The 21,013-nt window shown below is 36.6% G+C and overlaps 1 protein-coding gene and 1 pseudogene across 1 annotated transcript; both read left to right on the plus strand.

The window, feature by feature from the left end:
* Positions 1–10,910: 10,910 nt before the first annotated feature.
* LOC114732402 (probable galacturonosyltransferase-like 2) lies at positions 10,911–11,521 on the plus strand (annotated as a pseudogene).
* A 2,897-nt stretch (positions 11,522–14,418) lies between these two features.
* LOC114732403 (uncharacterized) lies at positions 14,419–14,895 on the plus strand. Its single transcript, XM_028919686.1, has one exon. It carries the CDS (start codon positions 14,419–14,421, stop codon positions 14,893–14,895), a length of 477 nt encoding a protein of 158 aa, XP_028775519.1.
* The last annotated feature ends 6,118 nt before the right edge of the window (positions 14,896–21,013 follow it).

Raw genomic sequence — 21,013 nt, forward strand, 5'->3', positions numbered from 1 at the left:
TGGGCCTCGCGCACACAACAACAGGCCACCAGGAGGGAAACGCAGTTGTAAACCGGCGATTTCCCCCCCTGCGCGTGAATTAAACGCGGTAAAGCCTCATTTTACGAAAATTATTTTAAACTTTGTTGAATATTTTTTAATAAAATTATGCTTACCAGAAAAGCCTTATTTTGGACCTGTTAAAAGTCAAGAGGCTTACTGTTTCGTTTTGTGGCCGACCGGACGCGTCTCGCAGGGTGTAGGCGAACGTTGTGTGCACCAACGTTCGCGTCGTTCCGTCTCCAACAGAACCTTACGTTGCTTCGGTCGTACCCGCTCGGCGAAACAGAGGGATGCGTCCTCCGGTGATGTGGCCATTCGCGCCTATATAAGGGACTGTCCAGGCAGCGTGAAGAGACGCTATTCCATCCTCTTCCTCTTCTCTCCCGCGGGTGTTTGCTGTTACAATTGCTTTCGCTGTTCTGCTACCTTGCTTCGCAGGAAGGGTTCGTTTGATCCTGGGGAGTGCCGCTGCCTGTTACACCGAGGGGTTGCGGAATATCTCTAAAGGACAGTGTCCTTATGACGCGACTCGAACCGGATTTGCTATTCCTAATTTGTTGCCGCCAACAATCTTGAGAGATACCCTGAACAATGGCTGCAAACAACGATGCTGCTGGCTCCAGTGCTGTTCCTGTCAGCGTTCCCCTGAACGTCCCGGCAGCCATACCGCTTCCTAGGCCATTCCCTGACACATCCAAGATAGAAATGTTTGATGGAAGCAACTTTAGGCGGTGGCAAGAACGTGTCTACACAATTCTGGACATGCATGGAGTTGTCAATGCGCTAACTCAATTAGAACCTGCTGCAGATGCTGATCAAGGACAGAAGGATATGTGGCACCAGGCCAACAAAGTATGCAGGCACACCTTGATCAGTACACTCTCTAATGATCTGTTTGACATCTACAGCGTCTACAAAGAGGCCAAGCAAATATGGGAATCATTGGTTCTCAAATATACTGCTGAGGACGCTGGGAAGCAGAAATTTGTGGTCGGAAACTTCTATAGGTGGGAGATGACCGATGACAAAGACATCAAGCTTCAAATCAATGAATACCACAAATTACTGGAGGAACTTCGGGCTGAAAAGATCAATCTTCCTGACGAGTTCATCGCTGGGGTCCTGATTGAAAAGCTACCAACCTCATGGAACAACTACAAACAACAACTCAAGCATAAACAGAAACAATTGTCGCTTACCGGCTTGATCACTCACATCATCATTGAAGATACCAACAGAAGGACAATACAAGCAGCGAAAGAGAAAGAGACGGCTGCCAAAGCAAACCTAGTGGAAACAAAACCACGCAACAAGAGGTACGACCCTAACTCAAAGAAACAGAAAAATAAGAAACCTGATTACAAACCCAAAGGCACTAACTCCAAATTCAAGAAGAAGGGCAATTGTTTTGTTTGTGGCAAACCTGGACATTATGCAGCACAGTGCAGGAAGAGGGCTAAGGGAAGTTTTCAAAAGGATGAAAATCCTCCCAAGCCAAATGTGAATTTGGTTGAAGGAGATGACAGCGACAATGATGAAGTAATTGCTGCAATGCTTTCTCAGGCCCTCCTCATCTCTGATGTGAGAAAATGGGTGGTAGACTCTGGGGCTACCAAGCACATATGTGCAAACAGGGAAATGTATACCTCCTTCGAAGAAGGGGAAGATCAAATTTATCTCGCTGACTCCCGAACTGCAAAGGTTCAGGGAAAGGGAAAAGTGGTGCTGAAACTCACATCTGGGAAGTCTCTAGTGCTAAATGATGTTCTGTACGTGCCCGATATGAGAGCAAATTTAATTTCTGTGGCTCTCTTGGGAAAGGCTGGGGTGAAAGTGTCATTTGAGTCTGACAAAATTGTGATGACAAAGAACAATGTTCTTGTGGGGAAGGGTTACTGTAATCAAGGTCTCTTTGTACTGAGTGTCGATATGAATGATAATGCATCTTCTTCTGTTTACTTGGTTGATTCTTATGATCTATGGCATGCTAGATTAGGGCATATTAATAGGAAATACATCAAAAGGTTGCAACACCTTAAATTAATTTCTGAAACTAAAAGTAATAATATTGGTAAATGCGAAATTTGTGCAGAAACCAAAATGACGAAAAAATCACATTTTCCTACACAAAGAGAGACTGAGTTATTGTCATTAATACATACTGATTTAGGTGATTTGAAACAAACAGAGACTAGAGGTGGTAAAAGATACTATATCACTTTCATTGATGATTATTCTAGATACACTAGGGTGTACCTGTTAAGAAATAAAGATGAAGCCTTTGAAAAATTTATCTTATATAAGGCAGAGGTAGAAAATCAACTAAATAGGAAAATTAAAAGAGTTAGATCTGATAGAGGAGGAGAATATTTATTACTAAATGATTTTTGTGAAAAAGAGGGAATAATACATAAAGTAACACCTCCTTACTCACCTGAATCTAATGGAGTTGTAGAAAGGAAAAATAGAACTTTAAAAGAGATGATGAATGCTTTGCTTGTGAGTTCTGGTGCACCTGATAACTTATGGGGTGAAGCCTTGTTATCTGCTTGCTTTTTACAAAATAGAATACCTCATAGGAAAACTAACAAAACACCTTATGAGTTGTGGAAAGGTTTTGTACCTAATCTTAAATATTTGAAAGTGTGGGGGTGCCTTGCAAAAGTTTTATTGCCTGATTTTAAGAAAAAGAAAATTGGTTCTAAAACTGTTGACTGTATGTTTATTGGTTATGCTCAACAAAGTGCTGCTTATCGTTTTTTAGTTTTGAACCAAAACACAATTACTGAAACAAAGGATGCTGAATTTTTTGAAAACATTTTTCCATTAAAAGTTGAGCATATTCCCAAAGGTGTTGAAAATCCTTCTGCCTCTTTCCAAGAAAAAACAAATCAAGTTTTGACTGAAGAATTACGGAGAAGTAAAAGACAGAGAAAGGAAACATCCTTTGGAGATGATTTTTACACATTTTTAGTACAAAATGAACCTAGAAACTTTTATGAAGCAATCTCTTCTCCGGATGCAGAGCTTTGGAAAGAAGCAATTAAAGATGAAATAGACTCCTTAAATAAAAATAAAACTTGGGTTTTGGTAGACTTGCCTTCAGGAGCAAAACCTATAGGTTGCAAATGGGTCTTTAGGAAAAAATATTTTCCTGATGGAACCATAGATAAATACAAAGCACGGCTTGTAGCTAAGGGTTTTACCCAAAAGGAAAATATTGATTATTTTGATACATTCTCTCCTGTTACAAGGATATCATCTGTTAGAATCCTTATTGCTTTAGCATCAATTCATAAGCTATTTATACATCAAATGGATGTCAAAACAGCATTTCTAAATGGTGATTTAGAAGAGGAAATTTATATGGTACAACCTGAAGGGTGTGCTGTTCCTGGGCAAGAAAACAAAGTATGTAAGTTAGTAAAATCTCTATATGGCTTAAAACAAGCACCCAAACAATGGCATGAGAAGTTAGATCAAGTTTTAATGAGTGGTGGTTTCTCTACTGTCGAAGTAGAAAGATGTGTTTATACCAAAGTTATGAATAATGATTGTGTGATTATTTGTTTATATGTGGATGATATGCTTATTTTTGGAACCAGTATGAATGTGGTGCTTGAAACAAAAATGTTTCTTAATTCAAATTTTGATATGAAAGATCTGGGTGAAGCAAAAATAATCCTAGGTGTTAAAATCACAAGAAATGAAAATGGCATCTTACTTTCTCAGGAACATTATGTTGAGAAAATACTGAGAAAGTTTGAACATTATGATGAAACTCCTTTGAGTACCCCTTATGATGCTAGTGTGCATCTAAAGAAGCATAAAGGAGATCCGATTGCTCAATCTATGTACAGATTATTGGGAGTCTGTTGCACTTGATGAATTATACCAGGCCAGACATAGCATATGCTGTGTGCAGATTGAGCAGATATACTCACTGTCCAGGCAGTGAACATTGGGAAGCTCTGAAGAGATTATTACGATATCTGAAGGGTACCATGAATTATGGTATACTATATAGTGGATTTCCCGCTGTATTAGAAGGATACAGTGATGCTAATTGGATCTCAGATTCAGACGAGACAAAGTCCACTAGCGGTTATGTTTTTACATTTGGTGGTGGAGCTGTCACTTGGAAGTCAGCCAAACAAAGCATCATAACTCGATCCTCAAGGGATTCTGAGTTAGTTGCTATGGAATTGGCTGGTACAGAGGCTGAGTGGTTGAAAAACTTCTTAGCAAATATCCCATTGGGAGACAAGCCAACGCCATCAATATCATTACACTGTGATAACCAGGCATCAATAGCCACGGCCAAAAATAAAACATTTAATGGCAAAAGCAGACACATTCGATTGAGACACAATATTTTAAGGCAGCTGCTAAAGGACGAGGTGATCTCAATCGATTTTGTGAGGTCAGAAATGAACCTAGCAGATCCATTAACAAAACCCCTAGGGAGGAAACAAATTATCGAAACATCGAGGGGAATGGGACTAAAGCCAGTATGATTACGACAGCGATGGCAACCCAACCTTTGTGATTGGTGATCCCATGAAGAAGGTTCAATGGGTAAGAACAAGTCGCTCGTTAGTACTGCTAGCACTAAACCAAAATTACTAGTCCCTTCCTATGATGTGTGAGAAAGTGCTAGATTGCATATTGGAGGGTTGAGCAAAGCTCTTAATGATTTCAAATCCTACGGGATGGTGTATTCAGTGCAGGTACACTTAAATGAAATCACCTCTACGAATGTGGAGTGGGGCCGCTCCTATGAGATCATGGCAAAATCTCTAGAGCATTCGTTATGCACCAGGCACGCGCACGGCCGTTATAACGCGCAAAACCGTCGTTAACAGCGGAAATGTGGGGGTATAATCTGACTTTTAATGCCTCTAGTACACGCCGAAGAGATGACAGTTCATAGAAGCAGGCTTCACTGGCATCTCTGTGTACTAAGTGTTATCAGTCTAGGTCTAGTTCATAGTCGCAAGAACCACTAGATACAATGATTATACCCATGTGTGTAACTCTGGCTCTTTATTTGACACATGTGGGGGATTGTTGTGAAATAATGCAATATGTGTGTCAAATAAAGTCCCACATGGGAAAGATGAGAAGAAGTCTAAGTGTATAAATGAGATCAAGCATCCTTGGGGGTGTAAATGGGCCAAGAGGGAAGTGGGCCTCGCGCACACAACAACAGGCCACCAGGAGGGAAACACAGTTGTAAACCGGCGATTTCCCCCCCTGCGCGTGAATTAAACGCGGTAAAGCCTCATTTTACGAAAATTATTTTAAACTTTGTTGAATATTTTTTAATAAAATTATGCTTACCAGAAAAGCCTTATTTTGGACCTGTTAAAAGTCAAGAGGCTTACTGTTTCGTTTTGTGGCCGACCGGACGCGTCTCGCGGGGTGTAGGCGAACGTTGTGTGCACCAACGTTCGCGTCGTTCCGTCTCCAACGGAACCTTACGTTGCTTCGGTCGTACCCGCTCGGCGAAACAGAGGGATGCGTCCTCCGGTGATGTGGCCATTCGCGCCTATATAAGGGACTGTCCAGGCAGCGTGAAGAGACGCTATTCCATCCTCTTCCTCTTCTCTCCCGCGGGTGTTTGCTGTTACAATTGCTTTCGCTGTTCTGCTACCTTGCTTCGCAGGAAGGGTTCGTTTGATCCTGGGGAGTGCCGCTGCCTGTTACACCGAGGGGTTGCGGAATATCTCTAAAGGACAGTGTCCTTATGACGCGACTCGAACCGGATTTGCTATTCCTAATTTGCTGCCGCCAACAAAATGTGTCTAATTATTTACCTCACCATGACCACTAAAACTTTAATTGTTCAAATATAGAAAAAATTATATTCACTCATATTTAAAACTATGTATTATATATATATATATATTCAACTAGAGAAAAGCTATATATGGATAAAAAATTGCTTCAAATAAAAACTGATGCGAGAAAAGCTATGTTTTCAATTTTTAAAATATTGCCACGTGCTTATACAGAGTTATACATGAATAAGTTTATTTGGGTGAAGAGTGATAATTATTTTTTGAAGAAAATTACATCGTATGGCTCGTGATTTGATAAACTAAAAGCTCCATAGTTATAAGAATTACAGTCAATTTTTTAGGAGACACAGGGTTGAGGGTGTATATAGTTTGATTACAAAGAAAATCATTTTATAGTTACATATATTTTTCTTCAATTATTAATTTGATACTTATAACTTTTTATCTCTTGATTAAATCTTTTAAATTTGTTCTGTTAGCACCATCAATCACAGTAACTTTGATTCATTAATAATACTTTTAGCTCCTATACAAGAGCTGATAGTGTCAATACTAAAAAATTAAAGAACTTAATTAAAAAATGTACAGGTACTAAATTAAAATTTGAAAGAATATATATATATATATATATATAGGTACTAATAAAATGGGTTCCCTTTCATCATATTTTTGTCTTTTGAATGTGATTACTACTTATACTTCGTATTCTTTGTTAAGCTAAGCTTTTAAATATATTTTTTTACATCAAATTGTTGTCATACTCAACACCGCTACCTCTTACCAAGAACATGAAAAGAGAAAAATAAATACTGTCTCCCATCCTAATGCAAAAGTTATATAATTAATCTGTAGATATTAAAAAATTAGTTAAATTAATTATTTGTAATAAATTGACATTGATTATTTTTTTTTAAAAAAAAAAACTCTCTTGGATTACTATTCCTATAGATAAACTCCCTTCAAAATATGTAATTAGTATGGTTGGTTTCAAAAAAATTTATAAATTTGAGGAGTATATTTAATGGCAGAATCTTTTAACTAGCTTATATATTTACAATTGGAGAGGCTATTAGACTATTTCGTAATAAAACGTGTATCAGAATTGAATCAAGAGGGTCATCATTAGATATGGGATTGGCCAAAAGAGAATTCAATTCATTAACTATGGGACTAATACATCAGAGAGTCAATTGGGAAAACAAAACGTCAATAATAAAAATCACAAACGCAGGTTTACATTCAATTCATTATTGAAAGAAATACTCCCTCAATTTAAAAATTATACCAACTTTTTAATGTTTTAACACAGAGATTATGAAATGTAATTAATACTACTTCTGATCTTTAATATAAGAGCTCATTTAATTTTTATTTTAATCCTAAATATAGGATCTCAATCCACTTTATCTCTTATATTTATTTTTTTCCTAAGGTAGTACGTCCTTGTAATAATAGTAGTTCTAACTAATATACTTAATTAGTAAAGATATTTTGGGAAAGACAAAACCTATTTATTATACATAACTAACTTAATTAATTTTTTTAATCTACTCAAATTGGTCAACTAGTTCTTATATTTAAGGATTGAAGGTAGTACATTGCCAAAATATTGATCACATCGTCAGCATTTTTCTCAATTCAATGAATTAAGACATTTTCGCATTTATCATTTAGGTAAAGGGGTAATAGGAAAAATGCTAGCAATAAATACTGCTTTGAACTTCTGAAAAGATTTAGTAAAAAAATGAAACAAGAGTTTCCTTCTTAAAACACTTGTATTATATAAAACAGATAGAGTACATTAGCTTAAGCTTAAGCATGTTTCTAACCGACATTAATTAATTGCAAATTTCAACGAACAACAGTAACAATAAAACAAAAATGTATAATCTTACAGCTCATCAAATTATTATTTTATTTGTATATATAAATAATGTATATAAGTAACTGGCACATAATTTTTCTATGTTAATACTCCTCCGTTCCTCAATGTAAGAACTAATTGAGGAGTTGATCTTAGTTTTATCTGTAAAACCTATTTCATATGTTTATCAATTTTTCTCAAATTAACCCTGCTGATATTATACTAATAATAATTAAGTAGAAGAGGGAAGGAGAGAATTAAGGAAGATGCTTAAGGTATTTTGAAAAAACATGTCATATTAACTAATTTAATTAATATCCTTAATCTATTCAAATTAGTTAATTAGGTTTTACATTAAGTTTTGGAGGAGTAACAATTATGACTAATATAAAATATATTGATTCATCGTGAAATAAGATGGGTTGTCTAACTAAAACACTAAAAACATTCAGTATTTCTTTGATATAACATTTATCCTTGATCTTATTTCTTAAATGTACCTAGTAGTCCAATATCCTGATTTTTTTTTAGTTGTGCAATTTTATTCATGATTTTTTTTTCCTTTTCAGTTCCATGCCTATTCAAACTCGTGACTCTATAGACAAGAGCATCGCACCCTAACCCGCAAGTCACAAGTCTGCAAGGCATTGATGATTTTTTTTTCACATGAGAAATAAGATCAAAAATAAAATTGCACCCAAAAAGGGAAAAAATATCATGGGTAAAATTACACAAAAAAAAAATCATGGGTGAAACTGTGCCATTAAAAAGATCAAGATGAGAGATGTACATAAGAAATAAGATCAAGGATAAAATTATACATTTACCATTAATCTAATATGCCACATTTCGTGTCATTGATAATAGCAAACTTTGAAAACGTAAATTATTGAACTCCCCACAACAAGCTAAATGATGCTAATATATAGCACAAAATCGTCACAAAATATAGTGCTACTGCCTAATTGAAAACTTTTACATCTATATAAGTCTCTTATCCTTTATTTGGATAGGAAGAAAATTAAAGGAAAAAAAATACTGAAAGGAAAAATTGTTTAAAATAGTAAAATTTCAAAGTTTTCTTTCATAATATTCTCTTCTCAATTTTCCTTCCACTTTTCCGTCTATCCAAACCAAAGTGTTGATGCAGTTTCCTCTTTCGCTGATCCAACGAATTCAACCAAAGGATGCATTTTATAAAATGAAAATCTAAATTACTATATTTAAAAGGGTTAAGATATGCTCAGCACCTCAAACTATTTTCTTAGATGTGCTCAGTGTCTAAAAATAATTTTTGGTGCACCCAGTGTCCTAGAGTAATCAAAATGGTGCACCCATATCCTGGGTTAACTGAAGGACGAACTGTTAGTCACTTTAGGTCCACTTCAAAAATTAACCGAATTAATGTAGTACAGTGCACGATCCAAGTCGTATTCACTTTAAAGAGCCTCTAAAAAGAAATCCTAAGTAACTAAGTATGTAAAAAATAAAGAATTGATTTGGAAAGGGATTGATTTTCTTTTTAACTAACTAAATGGAAAAATTTAAAAGGATACAAAAAGAATAAGTAATTTTTGGATTTTTGGTTTATAAAATGGATATGAATGAAATAAACAAAGAGAATTAACAAGTGATAACAAATGGAATAGTAATCCTCTAATACAATGATTTAGGCTATCATTACTTCAATTAATTTGGGAGTTAGCTAAATTCAAAAGACTCCAAGGGCCACCCTTTAGACTCGATTTAATTTGAATAATCAACACTAAACCCCCTTGCATATAAATTACTCACAATTAAACTGTTTTAGCACAATTAGCTAAAAAAAATCAAAGAAATGCATTCAAACTCATAATCCAATAACCAAGCTACCTTGAATTACCACAAAATATTCTCAATAATCTCAATACATTAACTGCCGCCAGAAAATGTACTTGGAATTAAAGATACCAAAAGCCCAAAGTCAAAATGCAATTCAAAGACTCATAAGCAATATCCAAATTTCAACATATAAAGATAGAACCATTACAGCACATCCAAACGTTAGTAATCTCTTCCTGAGATCCAGGAATCATTAATACAATGAGAGGAATGAAAAATGGAAAAGTTGAAACTCCTCTTTGAAGCTCCAACTTCAAGCCATCACCACTGCTCTAGAGGATCATGGATCATGAAATTCAGCCACATCTCTGCATTATTGAAGCTTCACTGTATCCTTCAACAATCAAAGCCATGGCAGAAAATGCAGCAAAAGATAGATGAATGCTGAAGGATGGGTTTCGGTTGATGAGAGACAGAGAGGAGAGGCGAAGCCGAGACTGTGGAGGTTCAATTTTTTCGTTCAACTGCTCTGCTTCTCTTGCAACGCCTTTGGTCCCTAGTTTTCTGTTCTTTCAGTCGCATCGAGAAGAAGAAGAAGACGAAGTCGATGGTGATGATGATGATGGATGGATTCAAATTGATGGAGAAAAGGAATTGCACGAATGGGAGTGAAGAAAACAGAAGGTTGGAGAGATGATCGCCGTCGAGCTCGGTCTCTGGTTCTCTCTATTTGTTGCTGGTCCCCTCTCTCTCTCCTCATTCTGCTCACTCACCACTGCTCCTCTCGTCTTTGTCACTCCTCTCTGCCACCAGGAAGAAGACATGGAGAAGAAGGTGAAGGTGATGCTGTCAATAGAAGATGAAGACTCAGATTGGTGACTTCAGTCCTTCGTTCTCCTGCCGTCACTGGTCGCTCACTCTCGGTCTGCTCCCCTTTTCTCCTTTACCCCCGAAGATGGTGATGATTTTGAATTTTTTTAGGGCAGGTACCTGACCCCTCTTTTATTATTTTTTTAATTTTTTTATATTTCTTTCCTTTTTTTTTCTTTTCTTTTTTTTAATTTTTAATTCTTTCAAAAACCTGCAATTAAAAATTGAAAGATAAGTAGCATTAATTGTCCTTAAAGATCAATTAATTATAATTATGACAAATTTACCCCTATATTATGCACTAATTCAAGTTAAAGTACTCTAATATGAATTATATTCAAATAATACTATTAAAAACCAACAGTAATGATAAAAACCCACCAAAAATATATGAAAATACATGTAAAACATAGGTTTGTCACTGACATAACCGTTTTGTTTAAATGTTACCTCAAAATTGACCCCCCCTCTCTCTTCATTCTCAAAGTTGACCCTTCGCGGTTCCATGCATGGCCGCCATCTTCTCCATCCTCCAGCACTCCTCTTATCCCACAACATCGTCTTCCATTTCATCTCCGTCACCTCCAAGCCTTCCTCCTCCTCCATCCTCAACCACACTCTCTCTACTTCCTTCCCTTACCTCCGTTTCGGAATCTACCCCTTCGATGATACCTCAGTCTCTGGCCTCGTCTCCTCCTCCATATGCTTCGCATTGGACGACCCTCTCAACTACGGCCGCAACTACCTCCCCAACATCCTACCGCTGTCCGTCTGCGAAGTCGTCTTCCTGGACTCCAACTTGGTCCTCATCGACAACATCACCAAGGTTGCCGCAATGCCGCTTGGCTCTGATTTGGTCCTCGCCATGCCGGAATACTGCAACGCCAATTTCACCTACTACTTCACGCTGTCATTCTGGTCGAACCTGTCTTTGTCGCTCATGTTTACAGTCAGAGGGCTTGTTTTTTCGATTGTGATCGATCTATAGCAATGGCATGAGGGGGATTACACAAAGAAGATTAAGGACTAGATGGAGCTGCAGAAGAGAATGCGGATCCACGAGCTAGGATCATTGCTGTTGTTCTTGTTGGTGTTCGCAGGAAACATCATTCTGGTATAAGGGATAATGAAGAGAGAGAGAGGGTTAACTTTGAGGGGTTAACAGCTAACAAAACAGTTATGTTAGCCTAGAATATTGATGTACCGTTTTAATTACTTTAGGATATTGACTGTACCAAAAATTACTTTAGGATATTAGACGCAATTGAGAAAATGGCTCGAGGTGCTGGGTGAACTTTAATCCTATATAAAAATATATATTCAATTGTTTGGGCCCTAAGATCGGGTCCATATACTTGTTTACTCTTTACACAATATATAAAACTTTTAGAACTAGAAAATGAGTTTTCGCCCTGAAAAAAAAGGGCAGAAAATGCTGCAAGGAAATTTGATACGTTCCCGTTAACTTTGATTTTGGGGGAATAACAATTTGGGACCAATAGATAAATTTAATTTAATTTTAGGATTAAGACATTGGCAAATGGTAATTTTAGAAATGAGTGAGAGCTGAAAATTTCAAAAAAAATTATATGTTCATATAATAAATTTAACAAGATGACTTAGATGAAGGATAAAAGAAATATTCTCTCTCTGATCTATAAATAAAATGAGAGAGAAGTGTAGTAGGACTTTTCAGTAATTATCTTTTTTTTTTGGGATTTGATTGTAATTTAAAAAAAAAAAAGTGGGACCTGCTATATGTGATCTGTACTCTAAATGTTGGCCAGAGTAAAGATAAGGTGAAGAGAAACCTTTCCTATAATAATATATTAGTCAGTCAGAGTACAGATAAGATCAGATAAGGCTGTGTGAGTATTCCCTCATTCCCTTCTCCTCACGACGTTTTCATAAAAGATCTCACGTGCCATTTTATGTGGACATAAAAATTAGGAAAAATTCTAAAAAAAATATGTTTTGAATTTGAAAATCTTTGATCAGTTATTACTATGAAAATTTGTTGTTACTTACTTTTCAAGTGTAGTCAATTATTAACAAAATGTAGTAAATAAGACTAATTATTGACAAAAAAAAAAGTAATTTGAAATTTTGAAAGTCGAGATATTTTTTTTGGGATTTTCCACTTAAAATTATACATCTTGAAGTTTAATGATTTAAGGTAGCGAAAATAAACAATTGATTGAAAAAAAAAACTAATTGGAGCCGTGATGAAAGGAAATCAGTTTTAGTACTCATCCCAGTAATGAGCACTATAATACTTATCGCTATGGTGAAATCTAAACCAGACATGTTTTTAATGTTGTAGATTTAAAATTTTTAACTAGTAATTTTTAAATAAAAATTTATTTTTTAAGAAATTTACACTTAAGAGATTACATTTGTTTTGGATTATATACCTATTAATAAAAGGAAGAAATTTTTTTAAAAAAAATTAAATATTAAATCTTGGCTGTCCATATTAAATTTGAATGGTTGAGATTTGATGAGTATTATAATACTCATAACTATAATGAGTATTGAAACTAGTTCCCCATGGAAACATCACCGGATTAACTTTTGAGAAATCTCAGCCTGCAATAAGCTCAATCTTATTGATGCCTCTGATTGGAACCAAAGCCATACGAACACTATCATCGTCCTCGGCTTCTAAATCCTCGATCCAACAAATCATCAATCAAATATCAACCATATTCTTCAAATCTTATACTACCTCCGGTCCTAATTATAAGACCCAATTTGACTTTTAGTTTGATCCTAAATATAAGACCCCTATCCACTTTGTCTCTTATTTTTATTCATTTTTTCCCAAATTACCCTTGCCTGTATTACATTAACTATAGTCAAATATTACCATAATAATTTACTTAGGGAAAAATTTTACTTCCGCTCTCCACTTGTCATTTTTGAATTAAAATTTGATTAGGTTAGTTTTAATATTTTATAAATATATTAATACACTTTTAAATTATTAAAAAAATATATAAATGACTCAAATTGTTAAATTTTAATTTATATCTGAAAAAAAAAGAAAGAAAATGATAGAAAAATGAAGTCCTGGGCATTAAAAAATTGTTTTAAATTTATAAACTCGCGCATTATGACTGTAAGAAAATTCATTTTAAATCTATGAATAATTTATTTTAAAAATATATATAAACCACATAAAAAATTGTTAGATGGACTTTGTAAATTTGTAAATTCTCCAGAATTGATAACCATCAAATACCATAATGTGGTGGATTTCATTAATTTGAGGGGCTAAATAGTTCTTTGTGCACAGAATAGTATAAATTCTGATGACAGTATGAAAAGCCAGAACAATAAGTAGAACTGTCAAAAATATAGAAACAACCTTTATCAAAAAAAAAAATAGAAACAACATCAAGAAATACCTAAGCAATTCTGAACTTCCTATATCTTATGCATTTGTCAATCACTCTAGAATATCCATCATGTCAAGAGGTTTAACTTCATGTTGTTGTATTTGGGCTTGTATTGGGCCTAAGGTAGTTAGTCTAGGGCTTGTTCTATATAAGTTAGTGAAACAGGTCCTTCAGTGTAAGGTTGTATCGTCTTGGCCGCGTGGCCTATGTCAGTAATGAAAGAATTATTCAGTTTTCTCTGGTTTTCTGGTTCTTTACATGGTATCTAGGAGCCAGGTCGATTCGTTTGGGCTCACATGAATCAAAGTACTAATAATTTCAGTTAACCAGTTGAAGCCCAATCCATCCAACGGCGTCGTTGTGATTCTGTCATCCCTGTACTCTGTCCGGCTTGGTTAGAAGCCCTAGCTTGTGTTTGATTTCAGTTTCGAGAGTTCTTTCCTCTCTCTTTTCCTGTCAGAGAGCTTCATACCAGTCATCGTCCACACCTCCAGCAACGATTATCGGTAAAGAACTAGTCTTACGATTTCATTTCTTGTATTCTTTTGCCTTTCTTTTCTCCTTTCTGCGAACCCTCTGTTTCTTCTACCCTTCTTGCTTCCGATCTTCATTCGACATGGGCAAGGAAGATGGTACGGCATCTAGCACCCAAACTGTTGTGGATTTTACGCATCCTCTATATCTTCATCCGTCCGACACTCAGTCGGTCACATTAGTATCTCAAGTATTGCGAGGAGCTGAAAACTATGAGGTTTGGAGCCGGTCAATCACCCTTGCTCTGCTGGCCAAAAACAAAATGGGGATTATTGATGGCACATGTACCAGAGAAGATCAAGATCCCCATCTCTGTGATCTCTGGGATAGGTGCAACGCGATTGTTTTATCCTGGCTAATCAACTCGGTGGACAAGCAGATAGCCACCAGCATCGTGTTTTCGAATAGCGCTAGACTCGTCTGGCTCGATTTAAAGGATCGTTTTCATAAGGCTGATGGCATGCGTATTTTTACTCTGCATAAGATGATTAACTCAATCATCCAAGGCACTATGAACGTTTCAGAATACTACACAAAACTAAAAGATCTCTGGGAGTAGTTCGACGCCATCATGCCACTCCCCATGTGTAAATGTGATACTACACAACAGTATACCAAGACTATTCAACAACAGCGACTATTTCAGTTCTTGACCGGCCTGAATGATAATTTCCATCAAGCTCGCACACAACTCTTACTTCAGTCACCATTGCCCACTGTCAGCCAAGCATATTCTCTAGTTTGTCAAGATGAGTCACAGCAGTACATCTCATCACGGACCAATAATCCACCGTATGACAATGGCACCATGGCTGCCTGTGGTGGAAGACAAGGACGGGGCCGTGGACGAGGACGCGGTAGATCATTTGAAGAATGCTCACATTGTCATAGAAAAGGCCATAAACGAGAGAATTGCTATGAGTTGGTTGGCTTTCCCACTAACCTTCGAGGAAAGCCCGTCCAAACCACCAATACCAGTCATGTTGGTAACGTTTCATCCTCTCCCTCTCCGGCACTGAGTCAGACCCCCATTACTCAAGAACAGTACGATCAATTATTGAAGCTTCTGCGAAAAGATCAAGATGATATTGCAGTGGGGACAACTGACTATCTGGAAGAAACCATTTCAGGTATCGTTTTAACTGTCCCTAGATTATTTTATGAATCAAACTGGATACTTGACTCAGGTGCCACATGCCATGTTGTCAATAGTTTAAATATGTTTGCCACGGTAGATAAGTATGCAGGACCAATCAGAGTAATTAAGGTGCCCAATGGTGATAAAATGTTAATAACTCATGTGGGAACTGTTAAAATTCTTGATGACATTGTTTTGACTGATGTTTATTATGCTGTTGGTTGTTGTTATAACTTAATTTCAATATCTAAATTAACAGCCAGCAAGAAATTTGTGGCTTCCTTTTACTCTGATTATTGCACACTGCAGGACATCTCAACTGGGAGAACAAGGAGGATTGGTAGACTCTATGGGGGCCTTTACCTCATAGAACGAATTAACAACATGGATAATGTGTTGCATGTTTCCACTAAACAGACTATTTGGCATAACAGACTAGGTCATGTTCCTGTGAATAAGCTTCGCTATTTTGAACTGATTAGGAAAGAAGTTCCTGCTCTTACTGATGAGAAATGTATAGTGTGTTCCCGTGCTAAGCAAACCCGTTTACCTTTCCCCTCTAGTCATTCTGTTACTCGTTGCTGTTTTGAATTGATTCATGTGGATGTTTGGGGGCCCTATAGGGTTCCCAGTTATAAAGGATACCGATATTTTTTGACTATTGTTGATGATTTCTCTCGTTGTACTTGGACCTTTCTCATGATTAATAAGAATGAAGCTGTTCATCATCTCAAGAATTTTCTAATTTATGTTTCTAATCAGTTTGCTTATGCTGTAAAGAAAGTTAGAACGGATAACGGTTTAGAATTTGTTAATACAGAATTGAATACTCACTTTACTAGTAAAGGTATAATTCATGAAACCTCATGTCCCTATACACCACAACAAAATGGGGTTGTAGAGCGCAAACATCGCCACTTATTAGAAGTAGCTAGGAGTCTTCTCTTTCAGTCTCATGTTCCCCTAAAATTTTGGGGGGAAGCCATTCGGACAGCCACTTTCTTGATCAACAGAACACCCTCTTCCATTTTAGGTTATAAAACCCCATACGAAATTCTGTATAGTCACCCTCCAGACCTGTCATTTTTGAGAGTCTTTGGCTGTTTAGCCTTTGCAACAGTCTTGCATACTCATGATAAGTTTCACAATCGCTCTACTCCTTGTGTTTTCCTTGGGTACCCCAGTAATCAAAAAGGTTATTTATTGTATAATATTCAGTCCCAAACTCTACAAGTTAGTCGACATTTTACTTTTGAGGAATCTCGATTCCCTTTTAACGATGCCTTAGGTCCCAATCAAGGGGGAGATCGTAGCCAACACGTGATTGATCCCTTTAGCAATGACTGTAGGATCTATGATACTGATTTAGCACCACCATCTTTGGTTAAAGAACATAGTAGTCATGAACCAGAGATGGGGGATGCTGGGGATCCAGTACCTGCCGAGATTCCCCAATGTCCTAGAAGAACAGTCCGAGAAACAAGGAATCCAACCTGGATGAAAGATTATGTATGCCATGTTGACACTGCTTTTAGATCAATGATAGGCTATGCTTGCATTATGGATAATGATCAGATACCAACAACAAATAAAAGAATGGTAAGGTATCCAATGCAATCTTATTTATCTTATTCTCATATTTCACAAGACTATAAATGTGTACTGTCTAGTCTTGACAGCATTACAGAACCTACCAGCTTTGAGCAAGCAACCAAAGATCCTAGGTGGGTTGATGCAATGAAGGCAGAGATAAAGGCTTTGGAAGACAATGGGACCTGGAAAATCATGGAGCTGCCCAAAGGAAAGAGACCCATAGGCTGTAAGTGGGTCTATAAGGTAAAGTATAATTCAAAAGGTGAGGTAGATAGATTTAAGGCAAGATTGGTTGCCAAGGGATATAGTCAACAAGAAGGAATTGACTACTTTGAAACTTTTTCACCTGTAGTAAAAATGGTTACAGTTAGAATTGTTCTCAGTATTGCTGTAATGAATGGCTGGAACTTGTTTCAAATGGATGTTCATAATGCTTTTCTTCAAGGTGATTTGAAGGAGGAAGTGTATATGAGAATTCCACAAGGGTTTGGACAGTATGGAAACAATAATGTTTGCAAATTGACCAAATCCTTGTATGGTTTGAAACAAGCTTCCAGACAATGGAATGCTAAACTTAGTGAAGCTCTTATTCAGTGTGGTTTTAGGCAAAGTCTATATGATTATTCACTGTTTATAAGGAAAACTGAATCTGAAATGACTATGGTTCTAGTTTATGTAGATGATCTGGTTATTACAGGAAATTTGACTGAAAAGATTAATGAGGTAAAGAAGTTCCTGCATAACAGATTCAAGATTAAAGACTTAGGTCAACTCAAATACTTTCTAGGAATAGAAGTGGCTAGGTCAAAACATGGAATTATACTTAATCAAAGGAAGTATACTCTAGATACTTTGACTGACATGGGCTTGACTGCAGCTAAGCCTCTTGGTATACCTCTTGAGCAAAATATAAGACTCAGCAACAGACCGAAAAGTGAAAAGGATGATCATCTAATATCTGACCCAAGTGCATACAGACGGTTGATAGGTAAGTTATCATATCTCACTGTAACCAGGCCTGATATAAGCTTTGCTGTGCAGGCACTTAGCCAGTTCATGAATGCTCCAAGGAGGTCGCATTATAGGGCAGCAGTGAGGGTGGTGAGATACCTCAAGGGCTGTCCAGGACTTGGGATCAAGATTGCTGCAAATAGGGATGCTCAGCTGGAGTGCTATGTAGATGCAGATTGGGGAACTTGTCCAGATACTAGAAGGTCTGTAACAGGATATGTAGTGAAATTTGGAGGATCACCAATATCCTGGAAGTCAAAGAAACAGCACACGGTCTCCAAATCATCCACAGAAGCAGAGTACAGAGCACTAAGTAGTGCTGTTTCAGAGATTGTGTGGATCAAAAGGCTGCTGGAAGATCTTGGATTTACTAATTTAGAACCGGTGCAGTTGTTTTGTGACAGTAAATCTGCAATCTGTATAGCAAATAACCCTGTATATCATGAAAGGACTAAACATATAGAAATAGATTGTCATTTTGTTAGGGAAAAATTACAACAAGGAGTCATAAGTCTTGAGCATGTAAGGAGTAAGGAACAACAAGGTGACATATTCACCAAGGGATTAGGAAAACAAGATCATGACAGGATCTTGAGCAAGTTAGGGGCTGTAAACCTTTATGCACCCCAAACTTGAGGGGGAGTGTCAAGAGGTTTAACTTCAGGTTGTTGTATTTGGGCTTGTATTGGGCCTAAGGTAGTTAGTCTAGGGCTTGTTCTATATAAGTTAGTGAAACAAGTCCTTCAGTGTAAGGTTGTATCGTCTTGGCCGCGTGGCCTATGTTAGTAATGAAAGAATTATTCAGTTTTCTCTGGTTTTCTGGTTCTTTACACATCAAACAACACAGAATAAATCTTCAAGTTTTTAGAAACATATAAAATGAAACCCCATTCTTCAATCTCAATGAGGTGGTGACCGGTGAGTTCTTGTTTTGCATCAGTTAGTAGTTGAACCAAAGACCAGGTTGCCATTGAATCATCCAATATTGCCACAGCTATGAATTATCCAACACACAAAATTTAAGCACAATGCATACACATTAACCAAAAGAACAAGACAAAAAAAAACAGAAGAAATATTTAAAGAAAGGAAAAATTACCTCAAATACTCCATCACTTCTTGTACTTGGATCACACTTTATTTGATTTGGTAGTGGACCTTCCTTTTCCATGACTTTTTTTCTTATATGTGGAAGATCATATTTATTAGAACCTCTGTCCTTCAAGATTTCTACCATGCAACATTGAAGTGTTAAGAATATTTTGTTAGACTTAGTGGATGGAAATGATTCAAATGATCTAATCACTGCCTCAATCAAATCATCAGTTGTTTTTGGTGTTTCCTTGTACTGTAAAGATTGTATGCCATTAAAGAAGCCAAGATCTAGAATATTCAAGTCAGGAGAATTAGGAGGTTGGTTCATCAAGCGGATGCAAAACCCATCTTCTGTGGCAACTCGGTGGAACTCACTGTCATTTGGATCAATGTGACACCTTGCATTATCCTGTTGAATATAAATCGGCTCCCCTATTGAATCTCTAGGCCACTTTGCTTTTATAGCGGGCACAACATGTCCAATAAGAAACTTTCTACTAACTTCTTTGGTAATTGAAGTTATAGGCTTTGTTATCAATGAACCTGCAGGTCTATTGACACTCTTTCTCTTTGCTGGCTCTTTTGTCACTAAAGGAAAGACTCCAATTTTCCAGGAGAAAGTTTCATTGCCTCTGCAATCAAACCTTGGGCGGGCAACAGCAACCAAGAACATCACCTTTCCAATAAAGTTTTTGTTTTGCACAGTACGCAATGGATCATTTTCTATTGATAGCATGTAATAGTTCACAGTCTTTTTTGTCATATAGAACCATTTCTCATCAATGTGAACTACATTATACATGCTTTTAAAAGTTAGATCTCCTGGCACTGAACCATTTTCAATCATGGACAGACAAAACTTTAGTCGAGCAATCTTATTCTCTTCCCTCAAATATGGCTTAATGGCATTAGAGCGACGTTGGATAACTCCCTTCTTTTGAAGTCTAACTAAAGAGGTTTTATTTATATTCAGTGCACAGGACAAATCTCACAAGGTGGTTCTCTTAGCAAAAGGAACTTGAAGAAATTGATCAATGTGAAGTTCAACTCTCTTGCGACCACAATTTCTTGTTTTTTCATGACATGCACCATCCCCAACCTTTGTTTTTTGCCAAATACGTTTAATGACAGAACTGGATACTGAATACATTGATGCAACCTTCTTCTTAGCCCCTTTAATTAGTTTCCCATCTTGACTATACTGCAATAGGAGATAGGAGATGGCTCTGCGGTCTTCATTACTCAAGAACCTACGGTGTTTGCCTATTCCATGATACCCAATAGTACTTGCAAATTTTATTAACCAGGAGAGACAAAGTAACAAAGCATAAAAAAATTAAAATTAACAAAAATGAACATAGAGTAGAACACAGAGCAGCTCCAAATAAGCAGAACACAGAGCAGGACATAACCTCTATATATATATATATGATTACCACAAGAAGTCACAGTCTCAAAATTATAAAAGAAGCAAATAAAATGAAAAATCAGTGATGGATAGTAGCCTACACACACACACACTTATGCAAGTAATATTTGTACTGTGTATAAAGAAATACAGATAAAAATATTCCAAGTCATGCGAATACAATGTTAATCTAAAGATATAATTAGGTACCATTAGTTTCGGGTCCATAAATGTGTTCCTCCTCCATTTGATTTGGCAGTTTGTTCAGGTCTAAGAGAAACTGGCTACCATTAGTTTCAACTGCATGAATGTTTTCCTCCCTTTGTTGTTCAGCGTCATGTTCAGAGTCTAAAATTTCCACCGAAGGAACTTCCATTTCTTGAGAATGACTTGGCACTTGGTTCAGGTCCAAGAGAAACTTACCTGAAAGTG

Source organism: Neltuma alba, unplaced genomic scaffold, assembly GCF_004799145.2.
Source record: "Neltuma alba isolate B1F8T4 unplaced genomic scaffold, ASM479914v2 tig00012910_pilon, whole genome shotgun sequence".
Taxonomy (NCBI): Eukaryota; Viridiplantae; Streptophyta; class Magnoliopsida; order Fabales; family Fabaceae; genus Neltuma; species Neltuma alba.